At 34.2% G+C, this 21,798-nt stretch overlaps 1 protein-coding gene across 3 annotated transcripts in view; it reads right to left on the reverse strand.

Annotated features, from left to right (window-relative positions):
- Positions 1 to 7,621: 7,621 nt before the first annotated feature.
- The window catches only part of NAALAD2 (N-acetylated alpha-linked acidic dipeptidase 2), a 58,572-nt gene continuing 44,395 nt past the window's right edge, over positions 7,622 to 21,798 (reverse strand). For all 3 annotated transcript variants that reach the window (XM_009007268.6, XM_002754718.7, XM_078339236.1), the window contains 5 exons: positions 20,021 to 20,111; positions 18,017 to 18,281; positions 14,799 to 14,880; positions 13,517 to 13,609; positions 7,622 to 8,224 (listed from right to left, as the gene is read on the reverse strand). In XM_009007268.6, coding sequence (XP_009005516.4) covers positions 8,035 to 8,224; positions 13,517 to 13,609; positions 14,799 to 14,880; positions 18,017 to 18,281; positions 20,021 to 20,111 — 721 coding nt within the window. In that variant the 3' untranslated portion in view covers positions 7,622 to 8,034. The remainder of the gene's footprint in view (positions 8,225 to 13,516; positions 13,610 to 14,798; positions 14,881 to 18,016; positions 18,282 to 20,020; positions 20,112 to 21,798) is intronic.

A 21,798-nucleotide genomic window follows, 5' to 3' on the forward strand; every position in this document is an offset into this window, starting at 1 on the left:
ATAAACAATTATGATATGACTAGGAATCCACAAACGTTTATACGCTGAAGATGTAACTTCTTGATGTAACTGTATACTGGCAAAGAACTATAATTTTATTTTATTCTAATTTATATTTTATACAAGGGAATTTAAGAATTTTCTTCAGAAAATTACTCAATGATTGAAGTGAAGAGAAACTTAAAGAATTTTGTGAATATTTAAAGGGACTTTGAGTTATTTCCCTTCTCCAAACTCTCGATTCTTTTTTTAAATTTTTTTTTAACCAGTTATTCCCCAGCCTGAAAATTTATGTCAGGCATAGTAAGTAAACTCTTAAAAGCTCATTTATGAGGGCTGGTATCCCTTTTAGAATATTTGGGTATGTACTCTGTAAATTGTTTTTGTTTTAGCACTCAGGTACTTTTAAACTATCTGTTGGAATATTAACAGGTTATTTTGTTGTTGTTGTTGTTTTTTGAGACGGAGTTTCGCTCTTGTTACCCAGGCTGGAGTGCAATGGCGCGATCTCGGCTCACTGCAACCTCCGCCTCCTGGGTTCAGGCACTTCTCCTGCCTCAGCCTCCTGAGTAGCTGGGATTACAGGCACGCGCCATCATGCCCAGCTAATTTTTTTTGTAATTTTAGTAGAGACGGGGTTTCACCATGTTGACCAGGATGGTCTCGATTGACCTCGTGATCCACCCACCTCAGCCTCCCAAAGTGCTGGGATTACAGGCGTGAGCCACCGCGCCGGCTTGTTTTGTTTTATTGCAAGTTTATTGGACCTGGCATTCATATTTGGTATTTACTTTGTTTTTGCCAGTATCATTCTGTAGCCTCAGTCCTGAAATGCAAGCTATTAAATCCAGCTTGTCTTTAGGTTTTGTTAATAGGTTTTCCTGTTTCATTTATTTTGATTGGTAGATAACAGTTTTTGTTTGTTTTCCCTGACTGCTTCCCTACTGCCCAGGTATCTTACAACTTGATCTGGTGGTGTTGGATGGTTTGCCTTCTTTAGTTTTGTATATGCCTATGGCTTTACACCTATGGCACTCTCTCTAAAATACCAGGCTTGCAGAAGTTTTCTTCTGAATATTGTTTGATTTTAACTTTTTAACAGAATTCTTCATTGTAAAGAATATCTTTAAAAACAGTTTTTCTGAAGACTGTGTTTTCATTAAAAACTTATTAGTGGCTTGACTTAGTTTTTCCATTTAGTGGGCCACCTTTAATGTCCATTGAAATGGAATAAAACTTCCAGCCTTAAACATTTTTATGTTGCTTAAAGAGTGTGTGTCAAAAATAATTCAATTTTCCATTCCTTTTTGATTAGGCAGAGATGCTATTTAAATGTTTAAATTTTTTTAAGACATTGCTGTAAAAGTGATTGAGTCTGGAAAAGGGAAACCTTCCTGAACTTGAGGTACTTTTCCCTCCTTCAATAAAGAGGTTAGATGGGTGTATTAATATTTTTAAACATCCTGATCCTTTTCTTCATTCTGGTTATTTCATTTTGCAGTTTCATATTTATTCAGATTTTATTTTTATGATTAACTTATTAATATCTGTATCCTCTTTATGTTTTGGCCAGCAACTGTATCCCCATTCTCTAGTATTTAGTATTTTCCTTGGCTCTTATAAATGTCAGCCATGTATCACTTAAAGGCTAGTACCTGTTTGTTGGTTAGTCAGTGTTCTAAGAACTTTAATGACCATTGACTTAATCTTACCACCCAATGAGGTAGGTTTTTTAATTCTTATATTACAGATGATGAAACTGATTGATGATATTGGCTAAGTAGCTTACCAGTAGTTCAAACTAGTGAGTATAAAGATTTCAAACTCATGCAGCCTGACTTTGTGCTGTTTCATGCTCTTAACCACTGTTCTATTCTGTTTTTGTTAGTTCAGTGAATAGGCTTTATATAAAATGGGCATATAGCATGGAAAACTATTAACTATTAATAGCATCCAAAGAAGTTTCAGAATCCTTACTGCACAAAGCACAAAAGTTTTCATTGCCATTTTGATAGTGATATGTAGCTTGTAAATAGTAATTCTTAACCTGTGTTAGATAACATATGCAATAAAACAGCATCAAGTTTAGCTTTGATAGAAGGGAACAATTAGAGTTGGTGTAGAGACAGACCAGCTAGGGTGAGGGCATCAAATACAGCAGCAGCAGTAGGAAGAAGAGAGATTTAGGATATTGAAAGGTATTAAGGGACTACATGAAAATTTAGGATAATAATTCCTAGGTTTGGGAATTGAGGGAGAGCTTAAACGAGAGAATATAGACAGATTTTGGAGGAAACGATTTTCTTGAGGAACTGCTAAGTCCAATGAATGTTTACAAATCTTCATGAAGTACTCCAAGCTATTGGTTTGGAGATGTGAATCATAATAGGCAGTACTGTAAATTCACTATTTAGCTAACTTTGAGGACGCAACATTGATAGCACTCTGAACTTTGAGTGCATCTTGTTTTTATTAAAAAACTGGCAATCCCTGCTTTTGATTATGTTGTTACTAGGAGTGCATCTACCACAGACCCTTGATTCTGTTAGTATCAGTGATAAAATATGATTGATAAAACTAGGCATGATATATTCTTAAGGTACAGAAAATGTAGAAGTTGTCTGTGTCAAGAAAACCCATAAGTTTTAAATGGTACTTTAGGTTGATTGTAACGAATGGGATCATTATAATTTTATGTAAAACCTTAAAAGGCTTCCTACTAAAGAAAGCTGAATTCCAGTAACAGATTGAGCCGGGACTACTCAGTTCATATTAGAGGACAACCTAGACTATTTTTTGATGCCTTAAAGGTTCCTTCGAGTCCACCTTCTACTGTACCCCCAGTAAATCTACTTAAAATCATCTGTGGGAAAGTGCTGAATGGGGGCAGAAGTGGGGAACAAATTTAAGGGAACAGAAAGCCAATGGCAAGACAGTGAAAACCAGAATCTGAAGATAATTTAAAACCTTCAGGGAGTCAGTGTCTAATCACCAGACTTAATTCACTTGAGTGGAAATTCACTAGGAATTTAGAAAGTATTAATTACAAGAGGTAAACTTGAAGCCGTGGATGTAATGATAGCTCGCTCTCTTTTTATTTGCATAATTAGAATGTGGCAGACACTAAGATGTTAAGATAGCTTTTCTATTCAGAACATCACCATGATTATTTACAGTATAGTTCCACCTGTATTTTACAGATGAGAAATGGAGGCAAAGGAAAGGTGTGTAGCTTGCCTCGGGTCACACAGATAGCAAATGGTGAAATTTAATTTTAAAATTAGAAACTGACTCCAAAGTTCTTAAACTCTTAACCATGACACTGAAGACATCTAAGTCAACATATAAAACCCAGAATCTAAATGGCCATTTGCTTATTAGTGCTTATTCCTTTCTTTCCTAGTATTAAATGACTAAATTGCCATGAGAAGATAATGTGCTTTCAGTTTTCACAAGAGTTGAGCCATTGATTTTCTTACTAAGAAACTCTAAAGAGCTAATGGGTAGTTTACAAAAATTAGGGATGGATTTTGCACCTGCAAGATTGAGTCAAAGTAAAAGGCCCATGGCGGTAAATTTTTCCCTTGCAGGCAGTTTGTTCTAAATGCTTGTGCATAAAAATAAAACCTTAGCCTTATTATCATCTGGACTCTGAATAATTTTTGCATCTCGGATGTTTGTGTATGTGGATGATTAGAAGGCCACATGCGTAGACAGCGAACATAAGTCACTTTGTGGGGGTGAGAGAATTCATTAAAAGTAAGTATTAGTGTATTAGGCAAACAAATTCACTCATTTCAATTATGAAAGCTAGCTGGGTTCTCAGTTCTAGCATGTTAGGGACGATATCCCATCACATTACAGGAGAAAGACAATCTCTAAAGGTTCTGAAGTTTCAGAAGGTTTTCATGGTTTAAGAAGCACTCGTAAAATGTTATAAATTGTAGGATACTTCTCCCAAAGAGATCTTCTAGCATACATGGGTGATCTACTTTTCATATTTGTGATTTGCCAGGAAATACTGAGTTCACTTGACGTTAGTTTTTTAATGGTTTCTCCTCCCAGTGCATTGTTCAGACCTGATAGGTATAAAGTTTATAGATTTGACTGATAATTTTAATAAGATAAAAGTTTGTAAGCATCTTTAATATTATAGTGATTCCTTTGCTTAATTATTTTGTTTTTCAACAAATAAAATCTCCTATGTGCTGGAGATAATCAAACAGACTCTGCTTCCAAGAAAGGGTACAACAAGGATAATAAGTTGTTAAATAAAAATTATACCAAAGATAAGCCTGTAGAAAGCGTCTGTGGCACATATTTGGTAGATTTTATAGATGAATTTTGTGAAGGATAAATACAGTTTCGAGGGAGAAAAAAGGAGTAGGAGGTAGGCCAGACAAATACAAGAGAGGGGAAGGATATGAAGAAGCCTGGCATTGACAGATGGTATTGGCCTGTTCAGAAGCCTTGTTTTTCTAGCTTCTAAGCACTAGTCTCACTCAGCATTGGGCTTGGGGCTCCTCTAGATTCTGGCACACCATGATAGATCATGTGGTCAGTAACTAAGTCCTGCTGATTTTCCCCAGTAAAGTGCTTTAGTCTACACCAAGCCTGCTCTTTAGCCCATGCCTAGAATTGGCAAATCCTCCCAGGAAAGAAAACTGTTGGTATTCTCAGATAGCTAGAAAAGACTCAGACTTTTAGTACATCTAGTCTGCAGTGCTTCCACTGTACTTTGATATCTCTAATGACTTTTGCATTTGATCCATTTTTTCCTAGTTACTGCACCTGGGAGCGATTGCCAGTACTACCACATCATTTCTGGTAGTGGAGGTCCTCATTGAAGGGTTTTTTCATAGCCTGTAGCATGATCACATTTAGGAAGATCATTCTGGCTCTAATAAGTATAATTGTGATACAAAGGGGGAAAGGAAATGAGATTATTTGCATCATTTAATTGAAAGATACTGTTCTTCTGAATTTGGAATAATCACATTGGGGATTGGAAAAAGTAGATGAATAAAAGTTATTAAAAAGGTAGAAAAAAGATCAAATGAGTGCATAAAGTCAAAAAGCAATTATAAGAAAAAAAAATCAGTACAGTACTGTAATTATTTCAAAGGTTATTTTACCATAAACTCATTTCTATACTTGAAAGCTCAAGGATTGATTGCTATTTTTGAAATTCTGAACTACATGGAAATCTTAAGATATCCCATGTATATGTATATAAATGAGTGTTATTTGTATCCTCAAAATAGGATAAATTCATAAATTTCAAGGGTACAAAATAGGATTATTTGTGAACTGTATTGCATCCCATTACTCTGTACTTTTGTCTGTTCAAAATGAAAACAGACAAAAGGTAGTTTTTATCATTTTACCCTTTACAAAAGGAAATACACTCATGTAAAAAATTTAAGCAATTCAGAAAAATACAGAGTACAGATCACATAAAGTTCTACCACCAAAACGCAAGCACTGTTGATATTTTCCTTAATATTTATATATTTAGCTTTGTCTCTTTTTTTAAACCAGCAAGTCATGGACAACTTATCATATAAATGAAAAATGTGTATATAATCATTTTATGATCATTTTTATACTATAATCAATTCCCCATTGGTATTTAGCTTGTGACTTATTTTTTACTATGATTTTAAAAAATGCTGTAGTAAACACCCTTGTATCACATATATTGTCATTCTGTCCAGTTTTCTCTATAAAAACCGATTTTTAGAATTTCTGGGTAAAGTATATACAACATACATTTCACATGCTTTTTACTTACTAATTTTTATGTTAGACCACTTCTAATTAACCATATTTTGGTTTGATAAATGATTAAAAGTATCACATTATAATAATTTATGGCCTATTTGATTTTAAAAGTATGTTTTAAAACAGGAAATATACTGTAACAAAATATTTCCTTATTTCCTAAGTATTCTTAAGAGAAATAGTATCTCAGGACTTGGATGAAGGAATGAAATAAAAGGGGAATAATGATTAACAGCTTAATTCAGTTGATCTCAAATGCTTAGGGGGAAAAGTTTTTTTAAAAAGTTCAAACATGCCCTGTTTAGCATGTGATAACACATATCCTATATTCAATGTCCTGAATTGATGATAGAGCATGCCACACAATCACTTGTTCTGTTTCTAACAATCAGATATTGATTACAAATGATAAAAGCAGAATAAGAATTAAAAGAAAAATAAGTTGCAGTAATTACTATTTTACCCCAAACTTGTATTTCAAACTACATATGCTGTTTTGTCTTCAGGAAAACTACCAGTAGGACGAATATCCAAGAGATTTCTAAACCTTTGTGCTTTGTCTCCTTTAGAAATCATAGAGTTGGAGGGAACTGATGCCCAGAGATACATAGTGATGTACTCAGGTGGGTAGTAGACAGGATAATTCATGTGTCTTAATGTCGTATTTTTTCTACAACACAATGCTTCACGGCAAAAGTTAAAGTATTGTACTAAGGTAGTGTAGCGTGGTAGTGAAGCTGACTCCCTAGATTTGAGAAAAACTTTTACAAACGTCTTAATAGCGTATATTTATACTTCATAAGTAACACAACTTACTGCCTCTTTAAGCAGAAGAAAAGGAACATACTTAAAAGTTACCTTGATGACAGAGTCATTGCTATACTTGCAACTTATTTTATTGTGGGAGATCAGCGAAATACCTTCTAGTAATAGTGAGATGTATAGAAAATGTCCCTAGACTAAATGCCCCACTGTTTTAAGTCAAACTGTATTGTCCTGGGAGCAAGGGTAACGGGTAGTGTTTCCTTGTAGTTAAGCTTTGAGCTGTCACTTCCTATTTTAGTTTTTGTGCCTTCCTATGACGGCTCTTGTGATTTTTAATTCTTGACTTGTTTTGGTGTAGCAGAGGAACAACCAAGTTTATTGAAGTTTTAATCATAGTTTACTTGTAATTGAGTCATTGGGATCTGCATAAAAGTTTGCAGACTCTGATATATATTCTTTATAGGAGTTAGAGTGTGAAAACTGTAGTAGCTATTTTCATCACCCGTCAGACTTAGTGTTTATTAAGTAGAGCTGAAATTATTAAATATGTGAATATTACTGGCTTTTTCCTGACCACACTTAATGGTGATTTCACAAGAGAAGGTATATTACTCTGATTTCCTTGCCAGACTTTTTTTTAATCACATTTATTGAGACTTAATTTTCATACAGTAAATCATGTATATATTTTAAGTTTACAATTTACCACTCAGATCAAGATAGGGAAAATTCTCATCTATTGGAGAAAGTTTTTTCATACTTCTCTGCAGCCATCCTCCCCAACCTGTCACTTGCCCAGGCAATCACTCATCTAATTTCTAACACCACAGATTAGTTTGCCACTTCATCTAAATAGAAGCATATACTATGTAGTTATTTGTGTCTGGCTTTCTTCCTTCAACAATATCTGCCAGTAATATTGCATTTATTGAAAGTTATATCATTTTTATTGCTGAATAGTAGTCTATTGTGGATATACCACAGTTTATCTGTTCATCTGTTATTGGACATTTAAGTTGTTTCCACTTTTAAGATGCAGTGAACATGCATTCAAGTATTGCTGTGATCATTGTTTTTCCTTCTCTTGAATATATACCTAGAAGTGGAATTCTGGAGTTACAAAGTAAAAGTATATGTTTAACTTTATAGGAAACTGCCAAACTGTTTTCAGAAGTGGTTTTACCATTGTACATTCCCACACTCACCATGTTTGAGAATTCAAGTTCCTTGCTATAATTTAGGGAATTTTACTTTCTCATTCTGCCAAAAGAGGAATTTTTAATTTCATTAGATTAACACTTTGCTAATGTAATTATTTTTTTTTTAAGAAGAAAGAAACGCTTTGCAGATGAGCAAGGTCAAAGCCTATAATCAAAACATGACAGCAAGACTGTAGAACACCCTGGCTTCATAAGTTATCAGAAAGGTGAATTTTATCCTCAGACTTTGAGCAGTACCTTTAATGGCTACCCACGTGAGAGCTTCCTATAACACTTCTTTCAGAGTTCCTGCTGCTGCTTGAATTGTAAAAGCTGCAATAGAAATATGTTTCTTTACTTCTTTCCAGGCCAAACGAGAGTCGACTTTATTTTCAATATCAAAGATAGCATCATAGATGCCAGGAAATGATTCTCCAGCATATTTGTTGTGGCTACTTGGAGCAAATATGATGTGCCTAAAACAAAAAAAAAAAAAAGGCAAACTGAACTAAAGTGTATACATATATTTCATATGCTTTTTGTTTCCTTTTCTTAGACCACATTATGTTTCCTTGTGACATTCACTTTTGTAACTACAACAGGAAGACAACTGATTTGAGATATTTATGCAAATTATAAATTTAAGCCAAGAAAGGAGCTAAAATATGCATTTTCTAAGACATATCTCACCAATCATTAACCATGTTGCAAACCCAAAACAGTTGGAAAGAAGTAGGTTCTTGTAAGTTGTGCAGAATAATCATTCAGCTGCCCATGAACACTCAAAAGCATGATAATATGTAAGTATACGGATATTTTTAATAAAAGCAGATTGAAAGAGATTATTTTTGTGTTGCTTTTTAAAAATAGATTAAACAAGAATGACAATTGTTCCCAATACTTTTTAAACATTAAAAAGCAATTGTTTATAGAAGTCTTTATTCCAAAATGTCACAAATGCCAAGGATAATGAAGTCCATTCCACAAAGGTAGAACAATTATATGTGGGTTGCCCACAAAGACACCCAACTTTTGATCTAGAAAGAAAGTTTTGTAATTGCTTTTCTACTTCAATGTAAGTAACTCAAGGGATCAAGCTAATTCTTTCCCCAATAAGTTTGTAGTACTTTGCTTTCCAGAAAGGGATATATTTTATTAAATATATCAGGAATTAGGTCCAATAGTCCAATCCCAGAGCTTATTCTAGAATAAATCTATATAAAGCAATACATAGCTCCATATAAGTCAGTATTAATAATCGATGACAAATCTATATAATACTCATTCAGATTTACCAGTGTACATCAGGATTTATTATCTTGGCTTTTAAATTTATGGTCTCAGATGGGTATTTTTTATTCAAATCAGTATAAGTGCTAAGCTGTTGATAGGCATTGGTATCCTGACCTGTATATGAGTCAAGAAATTAGAGGTACAAGTCATAGGTATGCCTCAGTATACTTACCCACTTTGGGAGAATTGTAAACGAAGAATATAGCAAAAAAAAAAAATTGATGTAGGAATAGAATAACCTTTGAATCATTGATCTGGCATTTAATATCTCAGTGACCTTTGGAAAATTGGCTAGCTTATCTAAACTTGTCCCAGATGTGTAAAATAATTGAAATAATATAGACTGCATAGAGTAGTGACTGAGTGGGTTGTAGAGTGAGACTGCAGAATACTAGCAAATTTACTATCACCAGAATACTGTCCACTATCAGCCTTGTGGCCTTGCACTGTTTATTTAACCTCCCTGTGCCTGTTCTCTTAAAAATGGTGGTGATAAAAGTACTGTCCTCACATTGTTGTAAAAATCATTAGCTATTATTTTGAAGCTAAATCCTTTTCATAATTCTCTCAGATAAGAAGCAGGCAGTGAACTAAAAGAAATGATCGATAATTGGTAATGCTTAAGAATTCAAATACCCTTCTGTGAATTGGTGGACTCAAATAGCTATTTTAGTCCCATAACAATTCCAACTGTGGTCTAGTTCTCAGGGTTTCAAGTATATGATGATTTAATTACCCTCCAAAATGAACATTTCTGAATTTTTAAGAGGTATCAAGAACTACTGTAGCAGACTATAAAATACAGTCAACACTTCATGGTCTTTCTTTTTCCCTCAACCTTTTCCTCAGTACATAGTAATTGTTCACTGATGAGTTATGATAATGCAAATGTTTTTAGAATTTCATAATCAAGTGGCTTTGCAGTTTTTAAAGACTTTTACAGTATTTCACTTGATGTTTGCAAGAAAAGTAAGCTTTAATCCTTTTTAGATTACATTACAGAGTGTGTTCATTTTATATTCCTGCTGTGCAAATTACCACAAACTTAATGGCTTAAAAAACACGATTTTATCTTACAGTTCTATAGGTTAAAAGTCTAACATAAGTCTCACTGAGCTAAAATCAAAGTATGATCAGGGCCACATTCCTTCCTGGAGGAAGGAGGGGGAGAGTCCTTTTCCTTGCTTTTCCAATTTCTAGAGGCCTCTCACATTCCTTCACCATCAAAATCCACAACTGCATTTCAGACTGAGTCTTCCTCAGTGGCATTGCCCTAACTCTCTCTCCTGCCTGACTCTCATAGGAAGACTTTTAAGGACCTTTGTGATTACATCATTGGGGCCACCAGTAGAATTCAGAATGCTGTTCCTATTTTAAAGTCAGCTGATTAGTAACTTTAAATGCCATCTGCCAGCTTAAGTCCTCTTTGTCATGTAATGTAACATATTCAAATGTTCTGGGGTTTAGAAAATAGACATCTTTGGGAGGCCATTATTATGCTTACCACACAGAATAATTAATTTATGTGGAACTTTCATTAGGGAAAAAACAGGAGGAGTGAAAGAATATAGAAAATGAACTCAGTGGTAGATAAGGAAGGATTTATTACTTATTCGTCATTGTTGTGATAGTTTCAATGTATTACCCACAACTCAAAAATAATCAAGTTTGCAAAATTTATCAAGCATGCTACTATGGTCTGAATGTGTTCATTCTCCAAATTTATATGTTGAAATTTAATTTCCAATGTGACAGTATTAAGGGATTAGAGCCCTTATAAAAGACAATGAAGGAAGCTAGCTAGCCCTTCCATCTGTTCTGCCAACTGAGGACACCCTGAAAATAATGCCATGTATGGGACAGGTGCTCATCAAACATTGAATTGGCTGACACCAATCTTGTACTTCCCAGAGCCTAGAACTGTGAGTAATAAATTTTTGTTATAACCCAGTCTCAGGTATTTTGATATAGCAGCAGAAATGGACTAAGACACATGTTTTTTATTCACAGTAAACATTTAGTTATGCTTCTGAATTTTAAGATAAATGTTTTATATATTCCATACTAAAAACATTTTATTTTAAAATATGTACAATGTTCTATGATTTATTCATTACTGAATCTCAACTCTTAAATCAAGTTTAACTTAAAGCTGCTTCCTTAAATATTTTAAGTTCAGCCTAAAGGTTTCTCTGTACATAGTGAACAATAACCTAAATGGAGTTGTCAACAAACTGAATCTACTCTTGTGCCAATCACCAAGTTTTGGCCAATCAAGGGGGGCAATTCAAACTGTGTTCAAATAAGGTAAACTCTGAGCTATACCCAATCTGGCTGTTTCTGTAATTCATTTCCGTTTTCTGTATGTCACTTTCCTTTTGCTGTCTATAAATCCTCATCCATCACGTGGCTGCACTGGGGTCTCTCTGAGTCTACTATTCTTTGCTCAATTAAATGTTGTTAAATATAATTTGGCTAAGGTTTTTCTTTTAACAATACATATATAATGCATATACATATATATAATGGCTATACATATATACATCAGATTAGTCTAATTTTCTTAGTCTAATTATCAAATTCTACATGCTAGAACAGTTTTATTACACTACGTATTTGGTAATCTCTCCTTTCTCGAGGTTCATGAAATAGCAGATCTTAAAAATGTCATTCATCCATTACACATACTGAAAATTTTTACTTTCAGATTTTATTAGATTTACAAGATCATTTTTAACCTGATCTACATTGCCCGATGAGAAAAAAATTATTTTGAATTAAATTATTTAAGACAAATGAGAAATTCTGGGTAGCTGGAATTGGTATTATAGCTACATTTCTCTCAGCAGTTATTGGGAAAAGTGCAATATGTCGTATCAATCTGTAAAGTAATCCTTATGATCATTAAGGAAGAACTTATTTCCATACTACTGCAGTAGACTAAAACAAAAATAAGAATTAGCATTAAAATATAATCTTAATATTCAGCTAATAGTTCAAAATGCATTTTTGAAAATATGGTAGGACATATTGGAGGACAGTTTGGCAATAACCTAATTAAATTTGAAAATGTGTTTACCTTTTACCCTGCAATCCCAGGTGATTACAATGATATTAACAAATGTTCAAATAGGACACAAGGACATCCATACTGTGTCAATACTTTTCATAATAGTAAGTACTTGGGAAAAAAAAACTAAGATGTGTGTGTGTGGCAGAGATGGGTTCTAAAAACCTGTGCTTGTAATTATCTAAATGTTAATCATTAACATGTATAAGAAAGGTAACATATAGACCTTTATTATTATTGTTTGCATGTTATTTGATTATAGCCTTGTAAAGTAGCAATTATCATCATCTTAATTCAGATGGGAAAACCCTAGGAGTTACTTGCTCTAAATCACATATCTGCAAGTGAATTGGAATACAGATTTTCTGGCTTTGAATTTTAGGACCTTTCTAATTTCTACTAGAGAACAACTGTTTAAAAAGGACCTTGAGCAAACAGAGATCATCCAAAGGCATGGAGCCACAACACTGAAAGAGAACATGCTGCAGAGATACAGATAGGAAAATGGAATACAGAGGCTTCCTGACTTAACAGTGGGTTGTGTCCTGATAAAAACCATCATAAACTGAAAATGTCACAAGTCAAAAATACATTTAGTATGCCTCATCAACCAAAGATCATAACTTGGCCTAGCCTACCTTAAGTGTGCTCAGGACACTTACATTAGCCTACAGTTGGGCAAAATCATCTAACGCAAAGTCTATTCTATAAGGAAGTGTTGAATATCTCATGTTGAATATGAAACCCAGAATGGTTGTATGGGTACTTGAAGTATGGTTTCTGCTTAATGTATATTGCCTTTGCACCATTTTAAAGTCAAGAAATGAAATCTAACCATCGTTGAGAACCATCTCAAAAACCTAAAATATTATATGGAAACAGAGCTAGACTGATTTTATTTGACTTTGAATAACAGAACAAACTCAAAGAGAAAAATATTACAGGAAAATAGATGTTACATCTTTATGAAGAAAACTTTCTAATAATTAGACCTTTCATAAAGTGAAATGGGCTTCCTCATGAGGTAGTAAGCTTCCCATCACTGGAAGATTCAGAGACTGGATAACTATTTATCTGAGATTCTATAGAAATGATTCATGTAGAAGGTTGAACTAGATGAGCTCTAAAATTCCCTTTAAGATTATACAGTTTGAAGATTTTGTTAGAGTTCTTTTTTAACTAGCCTTTACCATTTTCACTCACAGCAGAGCAATAAACAATATGAAATTTATTTTTCGAGTATGTATTATACTATTATTAGATGCACAATCTTACCCAAATTCCCTTCAGTGTACATATTTGCCTTTCACCCATCTAATGGCATTAAAGCTGACTTCAGGTATGCTGGTTTTGGTCACAGTGATGTATTTGGTGCCCTTTAGTGGATCACCTGTTGTTTCCTTACCTATAGAATGGCTTTTCTGGTAAACCAAGGGGATCAATGAATGCTCTTTCCAGGAGCATCAGTTGGTCATTCATCATTCTCACTGCAATGGGACTTCGAGAAGAACATATATATAATTATAAACCAAACTACATTCATGTTTCAAAATAATATTAAATAAAAACAAGGCTTGGGAAAATTCATTTCTAAAAGTGATAAATTTTTAACAAAATGAATATTAACATGGTAATGCTTTATGTGGTGAGCTACAAACAATAGCAGGGTCATCTTTGTAATATTTACAGTCAGGAGAGAGACCTAAATTGTTTGTTATATTTTTCTAGATCACACACCAATCAAAAAGAACTCAAAGACATTCTTTACTTCTTTCTAAGAAGATAGCCAGGCCTCCTGGAAAGGTAGACAGAGTGAACTCTTAAGTTATTCCTAATAAGTCTTTCAATTCTGCATTAAAAAGGAGCAGATAAAGGTGGATAACAAAGAGTGAATGGTTTCACAAGTCTGTAAGGTGGGTAAGAGATAGCTGAACACAATGGATAGGGAATACTTTTTACACTCAGAATTTCCCTTTGGGGAGCTGAATAAGTTCCCTGGGCTCCCCTACAATCCAAAGGAGAATGAGGTCCCTTAAAATAACTGATACAGCTTTCTTCCAATATGGGAAGTGCCAAAGTTTATTCTGATTAAGTCTGAAAAAATAAACGTGACATGGACTCTACTGTGGATAAATTTATGCTTGCTACATGGTATTTACTTTGTACTTTAAAAACTTTTCAATTTAAAAGTGGAAAGAAATAAAATGCAAAAAAATTATCAATGATAAAAGAATTTTTAAATGGGTACTTAGGAGTACTGGACAAAGCACTAGCAAAATATATTACAAATGCCCTTAAACCCATAAAGCTATGAATTTCCATCTATTGTCAGAACTGTCATCATGCAAATTCCTAACAATGTGTCCTTTTGGCTCCTGTCTCTTTGGGATGAGATTTTAGTCTACCATTGAGAGCAATGCTTCCCAAACTTTATTGTTACTTTAAATCATTGGATGGTGGGGGGGGGGGCGGCGGTGTTAAAACGCAGAATTCTAATTCATTATGTCTTGTGTGGGGACTGATATTCTACCTTTCTAACAAGTTACCAGGTACTACTCCTATTGCTGGTTTGCAGACTGTAATTTGAATAGCAGTGATTTAGGAGTTAAGGCTGATATGAGTGAAAACAATTCATTCTAGTAACCAGATTGCTTAAAAAAAAAAAAAGGTAGGTATTTGAAACTTACTTGTTAAGATCAACTTGTATAAGTCGTCTATGAAAGTCTGAAGCGGCCTCTGAGAAGTTTTTCACAGCAGAAAATAAAGAGTCTTTTTTAAAAATAGAAAGGCAGAAGAGAAATTAGCACACGTGCTACACATTTCAGGGCTTTGCTTCCCACCCTCCCTATTCCAGACTGACATGACCACATAGATGCCAAAGCCATTTTTCTACTGAGTCTTCTTGCAGATCCATGAAAATCAGCAGAAAATATAACAAATATTGTATGAAAGCAAAAAACAGCAAAATTGGTTCTTAAAGAAAATAACTTTCAAAAATCTAGGATACAAATAATTCCTTAACCCAGAGTTTACCAGAAACCCAGCATTCTTAATTTATTCATCATTCAAATACACACTGAGACAACAACTATATGCTAGACACTGGACACAGCTATGTATCAGCTATGATTCTCTAATTACTGCAAGGCAAAAAAATACAAATTCTTGTTTTCAAATAGTGTATTTAAATCTTGTTCAACAGCTAAGCTGTGACAAACTGATATATCCAAATACTGAGAAAGAGGATCAGATTTGGTCTGGTCAAAGTCTTCCTTAATTCACAATGCTTCTATGGAAAGTGATTAGGTTCTCAGTACAGTCATACCTCAGTTTCAATGGGGCCTGGGTTCCAGAAACCCTGCAGATATCATATTCCATAGAAGCAACTCCCTTATATAAAATAGCATACTATTTGCCTGTTACCTATACACATCCTCCCCTATACTTTAAATCATCCCTAGATTACTTATAATACCTAATACAATGTCTATAAATCACTTCCTTCATGTACATTCACTGTAGTGCTCAGAGCACAACAAATTCAAGTTTTGCTTTTTTGGAACTTAGTGGATTTTTGTTTTTCTGAATATTTGTGGCTTGCAGTTGGCTGAATATATGGATGCAAAACTCACCAATAGAGAGGGCTGACTGTATATCATTTTTTTTATTACAACAGTGTAGTTATTTTCCATATTTTCTACACAGGACTTTAAATATACATTATTGATTTGTTGCTTGCATCAATCCTGTGGTATAAACAAAGCAGGAAATACGATATTCATTTTATAGATACAGCACTTACAGCTCAGGATCTATTAGGTCACACCTAATAGAAAGGATTTTTGTTTCTATTTCTATTACCTAATTTGTATTAGGTCTGACCTAATAGAAAACCTGAACTGTAAGTGCTTTAGCTAGGAAGTAGTACATTCAGTATAAGTATGATCACTATTTTTTAAAAGCAATCTTTTAGTTCTAGATTTTCCTTAAGTTTTAATTGTTTTTAAACCATCTTCAAACCAAATAATGTAATAATAGATGCAATGGAAACTATGAGAAAAGAATGCTGAAGACAGAATTTTAAATGTCAAATGCAGGACAAAAGTCAAGATAGAGAACTGAAACGTATTCTTGGGATTTAGTGACACATGTCAATGACAACTTTGGCAAGAGCAGTTTTACTAGAGTAGAAAGGACATAAGACAGCACAGTGGATTGGCTATTAAGAGGTAAAGAACTATAGACAGAGAGTGCAGATTATGTATTCATTCACTTATTTCATCAATCATACCTTCATTCCTACACTAATAGGTGTTTCCTCAGGAACCATTTTTGCCTGGCATTAAATGAGGAATTTTGATTGTGAAGAAACTGGGACACATCAGGCAGAAGAAATTTTTTTTTTGAAATAGAAAAGCTATAAGAATAATTAATCTAATGGATAGCCACCAATAGTAATGGTGATTTTTGAAAATATGACAGGGAAACCAGGCCTCTAAGAAGGTAAGTCGGTGGGGGAATTAATCTTGTATGAAGAAAGCCCTTCCACTGTTACTGTGTACTTTCTGTCTCTTAATTGGACCCTGACTTATACAAACTGGTAAGAGATCATTCACCAAAAGGAATTCAGGGCATTTGGGAAGACAACTGGATGCTGAATAGCCACAGAACTATGAATGTCCATTTTGCTGTAGGCTCTGCTCATTTTTTGGTTTTATCTCCTTATTTCCCCCATCATCGCAGAGATACTCCAATTGTATTGATATAATCACATTTTCTTTGCTTCACTTTTTTCTAGACCACAGTACTTGCTGTTATTTATAACCTCATAAAGATTACTAATACTGATCCTTTATATAATCATATTCAGAAGTCATTACTATTTCATACCCATTCTCTGTGTTCTTGCAGCACTCTCTACATACCCCCATAATATCCTATTCTCTGCATATTGCCTTCTTCCCCACATGAGACTTCAAGCTGTTTTAGGACTATGACTGTGCCTTATACATACTTCTATCTCCCAGGCAAAAACGTAGTACTTAATACACAATAGAAACTTAGTGCATATTTGATAATTTAGGCACATACTAAAAATATGTTCCCCTTGAATAATAAAAAACAAAGGTTGTAATAAAACAGCAATAATAGGTAACATTTAATGAGCACTAAGTGCCACCTGCCACAACTTCTATATGTTACCTAACTGAATCTCCACAATGACCTTTGAAACTTAATATATTCTTTTTTATCATTTCATTATATGAAAGCTAACACATAGAGAAGTTAAGTAACTTTCCAAAGGTCACACAGTGAAAAAATGGTAAAGCTAGTGTCTGAAGCAGGCAATCCACTTCCAAACCCAACCCTGAATTCTACTACATACACTACTTTATGATTCATCCCTGCTGTAGAGGAGATGCACAGTGCAGAAGGGCAACCACTAAACAGTCATTAATAAAAGGATATAATGCTTATGACCAAGTAAAAAACGTTTCATATAGACAAACACTAAAAGATATATGCAGTAATAATCATGATGATAATAATTAATAATATGTATGTAATAGAATTTATGGCTTTCTCTACTTCTCGGTATTTAAAAATACCGTGACATTTTTCAAATGCTATTCCTAGTAAAAATTTTTAAAGGCCGTAATATAGGAAAAATGTTTACCATCCCAATGTTTGTGGTAATAACTCAGCCATAATGGATTCATTTGATACATGCCAGATTAAATTAGACTCTTCAATAGGTGTTTGTTTAAAGTTTTTGTGTAGAAGTCAAAATACGTAAGGCAAATATGTAATCTAGGATGAAACAATACGCATTGTTCATGATAGGAGATAACATCTTCAAGCTCTACCTTAAAGACTGTAAAATATCAGCGCAACTATTTCTTACCAAACGATACTCCATGGTCTCTCAATTGTTGGTCATGTTTCTTGGATAGATTATAGATACTCACTGCATAGTTTTTCAAAGCTTCTGCATAGTCTTGAATATTGAAAGGAATGATTTTAGAATCCACAAGCTCATATACCAGTGCTCCTCGTAACTGAGCCACAGAAAGTTGCTTTTTAAATGTGGGGTCATAAAATTTCTCTACCAAGTCAAATGTCTCATAAATTGTGTGGTACACTGGGTAGCTGCTGTACTTATCTGTTTTCTAAAAAAAAATGGGGGGAGGCAAGTATAAATAAACCTTAAATACTCAAGTTATAATATTTTTATGTAAACATAAAAATAACTATAGAAAAAATGCAACCAGCCAAGCATGGTGGCTCACACCTGTAATCCTAACACTTTGGGAGGCTGAAACGGGCCAACTGCCTGAGCTCAGGAGTTCGAGACCAGCCTAGGCAACATGGAGAAACCCCATCTCTACTAAAAATTTGAAAAAAGAAAAAGAAAAAATACAACCATATAACACCCTGAGTTTTATCACAATGAGGCAAAAAGCTAATAACTAAAACAATGTAATAAAATATTCACTGATTTCAAAAATTTTCTCATATTTATTTTATAATGTATGTAACCTTCATTCAAAATGCTACACCTTGAATATTTTCCTTGTTGTATCTTCAATAAGTAAAATTAGGGAATACATATTCAAATTGCACCTCAGCACAGTTCAAAGTTACCTATCAATTGATTAGTTAAAAAAAAGGTTCTAGGCAGCTAAGTATAGAGCTTAAGGATGATTTATTTCAGTACCTTCTCTTCCTTCCAGAGCAGTGCATATTTAAATGTCATTTAAGCTTTATTACATAATTAAAAGTACTATTATGAATATGAATTATTACATAGTAGTATACTTTATAAATTTTTTTTGGTTCTACGGTCTGCCTATTCTAATTTTAGTTTTTACCATTTGCTTTCTTGCTATAGGGCTATTGTTCTTACTGCTTTTAATATCACTAAAAAGCAATCCCTGTGTCAGTCCTTCTTCTATCTAATTGTCTGCTTCTAATCTAAAGTGGTCTTAGAAAACAGATAACTGATCAAATTACAGAAGACAAAGTATAAAAGTGAACAGGCCTTGAAAAAGAGTTAAAATGCATCTTTTACATATTAAATGTAATAAATGTTAGTTTACTGAGTTTATCTCTCTATTTTGGGTTGAGTTGCTTTCATTTCTTTGTTGTATTCTGAATATTCAAATTTGCAAGATATATATATATATAATGAGCAAGCAAGATTTAGGTACTGCAATTATGATTTGAAGACTGATTAAAATCTATGACAAATCTGTGTCTGCTACTGTAATCTTCCATTTGGTTTATGAAATAATTTATAACATTGATGAGCAAATATGGGATATGTTGGTTATATTCAAGAACTTGCATATCATCAGGATGTCTGTGTGGCAGTGGTGCAAACCAGTCAGTGCAGAATAGAAAAGAGGATCAAGTTAAAAAGAGGAACTTGCTTTATTTCCCAACCAAGTATCCTTGACTCAGGTGACAGGCAGAAGTGGGAATACGAAGAGGAGCTACTGACAATAATGAATCTTGCCCTAAGACTTCCCTTGACCAAAATATATTCTCCAACTGCATTTTTCCTCCTGAAAAGCACAGCAGAACCTGCAAGACTAGGCTAGAGAATGAGATTTTTCTGACAAATTAAGAAAAGGATGTGAACTACTTAGTACTGATAACCAGCTAAGTGTCTGACATTACCTTGTGAATCACCATTTCTTTGATTAGCCATAACAATGAAATGTTCACAAAATTACTCAAATTACTTCCTTGTCCATCTGCAAAGGGACATGCAGTCTATCTCTATCCCTGGGACCTCTTCCGAGGCTACATCCACCAGGTATCTGGTGCCCAACTACTCAGTGACATCCCTCACTAAAGGACTGTAGATGAAATGTCATGTATTCAAACTGATAAAATGGCTTACCTTATTCTTAGTGTAACGAGCTCTGCCTGAAGCAATTCCAAGTCTCTGAAAATAAGCTTCAAAGTCACTTCCAGATCCCAGCTTACTGATTCTAAATATAGAATGCAATACACACACACACACACACACACACACACACACACACACACACAGAGAGAGAGAGAGAGAGAGAGAGAGAGAGAGAGAGAGAGAGATACAGAAACAAGTAAATGATACAAAATTAAATAGACGGGACAAGGAATTCTGTCCCGAGAATAGCAAGAAATTACATGTTACATTTACAAGAATTTTAAAAAGGTCAACCACCCTCAAGACATTTTTTCATAATCTTCTGGAAAATTGCTGTAAAATTAAAAGTAATGCTGAAAATTAAGGCTGGGCGCAGTGGCTCACGCCTGTAATCCCAGCACTTTGGGAGGCCAAGGTGGGTGGATCACAAGGTCAAGAGATTGAGACCATCCAGGTCAACACGGTGAAACCCCGTCTCTACTAAAAATACAAAAAATTAGCTGGGCATGGTGGTGTGTGCCTGTAATCCCAGCTACTCAGGAGGCTGAGGCAGGAGAATTGCCTGAGCCCAGGAGGCGGAGGTTGCGGTGAGCCAAGATTGCGCCATTGCACTCCAGCCTGGGTAACAAGAGCAAAACTCCATCTCAAAAAAAAAAAAAAAGAAAGAAAGAAAATTAAAAGTAATGGCAAAAATGGCAAATACTTTTGCACCAACCTATATTTAAATTGGGCTGTGCCACCAAAGACTGCAGCCTGGTGATGATGCTTTCTATCATGTTTTCAGCATTTACATTTTTGTTTAGAGGGGAAAACAACAAAGACATGGGCCCGGCTCTCAGAGATCATCATCCCAGCACTTTGTGAGGCCAAGAGGGGCAGGTCAAAAGGTCAGGAGTTTGAGACCAGCCAGGCCAGTGTGGTGAAACCCTGTCTCTACTAAAAATACAAAAATTAGCTGGGCTTGGTGGCGGACAACTGTAGTCCCAGCTACTTAGGAGGCTGAGGCAGGAGAACTGCTTGAACTGGGAAGTGGAGGTTGCAGTGAGCTGAGATTGCATCACCGCACTCCAGTCTGGGCAACAGAGCAGGACTCCACTCAAAAAAAAAAAAAAAAAAAAAGAAAAAGAAAATTGCCATTAAAAAGTCTACATTTAAGATCATAAATAATCTAAATATGATGCCTTATTTGATTTTAGAAATAAATCTAATTATAATTTATTTCTTTGCATATGATTAAGAAACCTCTACTGCTCTATCACATATATATATATATATATATACACATACACACATAAGATGTAAGACATGACAAATTTTTTGTAAAATAGTGGTAAGTCATGAAAGCAGAATATAAAATTGCATGTGCATTCAAAACATAACTATATATTTCCAAATGATTAGATTATTATATGTGTTTTTGAGACTGAGTGCTTCAATGTTTTAAAAATCACTTTTGTATATTACTATTTTTGTTGAATTGGCATGTGAAACTTTTATAGTGGATCCACATTCAAACTTTCACAAGACCAATTTGAAATGAGGAATAAAGCTATAAACTTACTATTATGTGCTTGTACATGTTGAGTATCCCATATGAAATGGGACCAGAAGTATTTTGGATTTCAGATTTTTTTCAGACTATGAATATTTACATATATGTAATGAGATATCTTGGGGATGGGGCCCAAGTCTACACTCAAAATTCATTTATGTTCCAAATATACCTTATATCCATAGCCTGAATTTAATTTTATATAATAATTAAAATA

Source organism: Callithrix jacchus, chromosome 10, assembly GCF_049354715.1.
Source record: "Callithrix jacchus isolate 240 chromosome 10, calJac240_pri, whole genome shotgun sequence".
Taxonomy (NCBI): domain Eukaryota; kingdom Metazoa; phylum Chordata; class Mammalia; order Primates; family Cebidae; genus Callithrix; species Callithrix jacchus.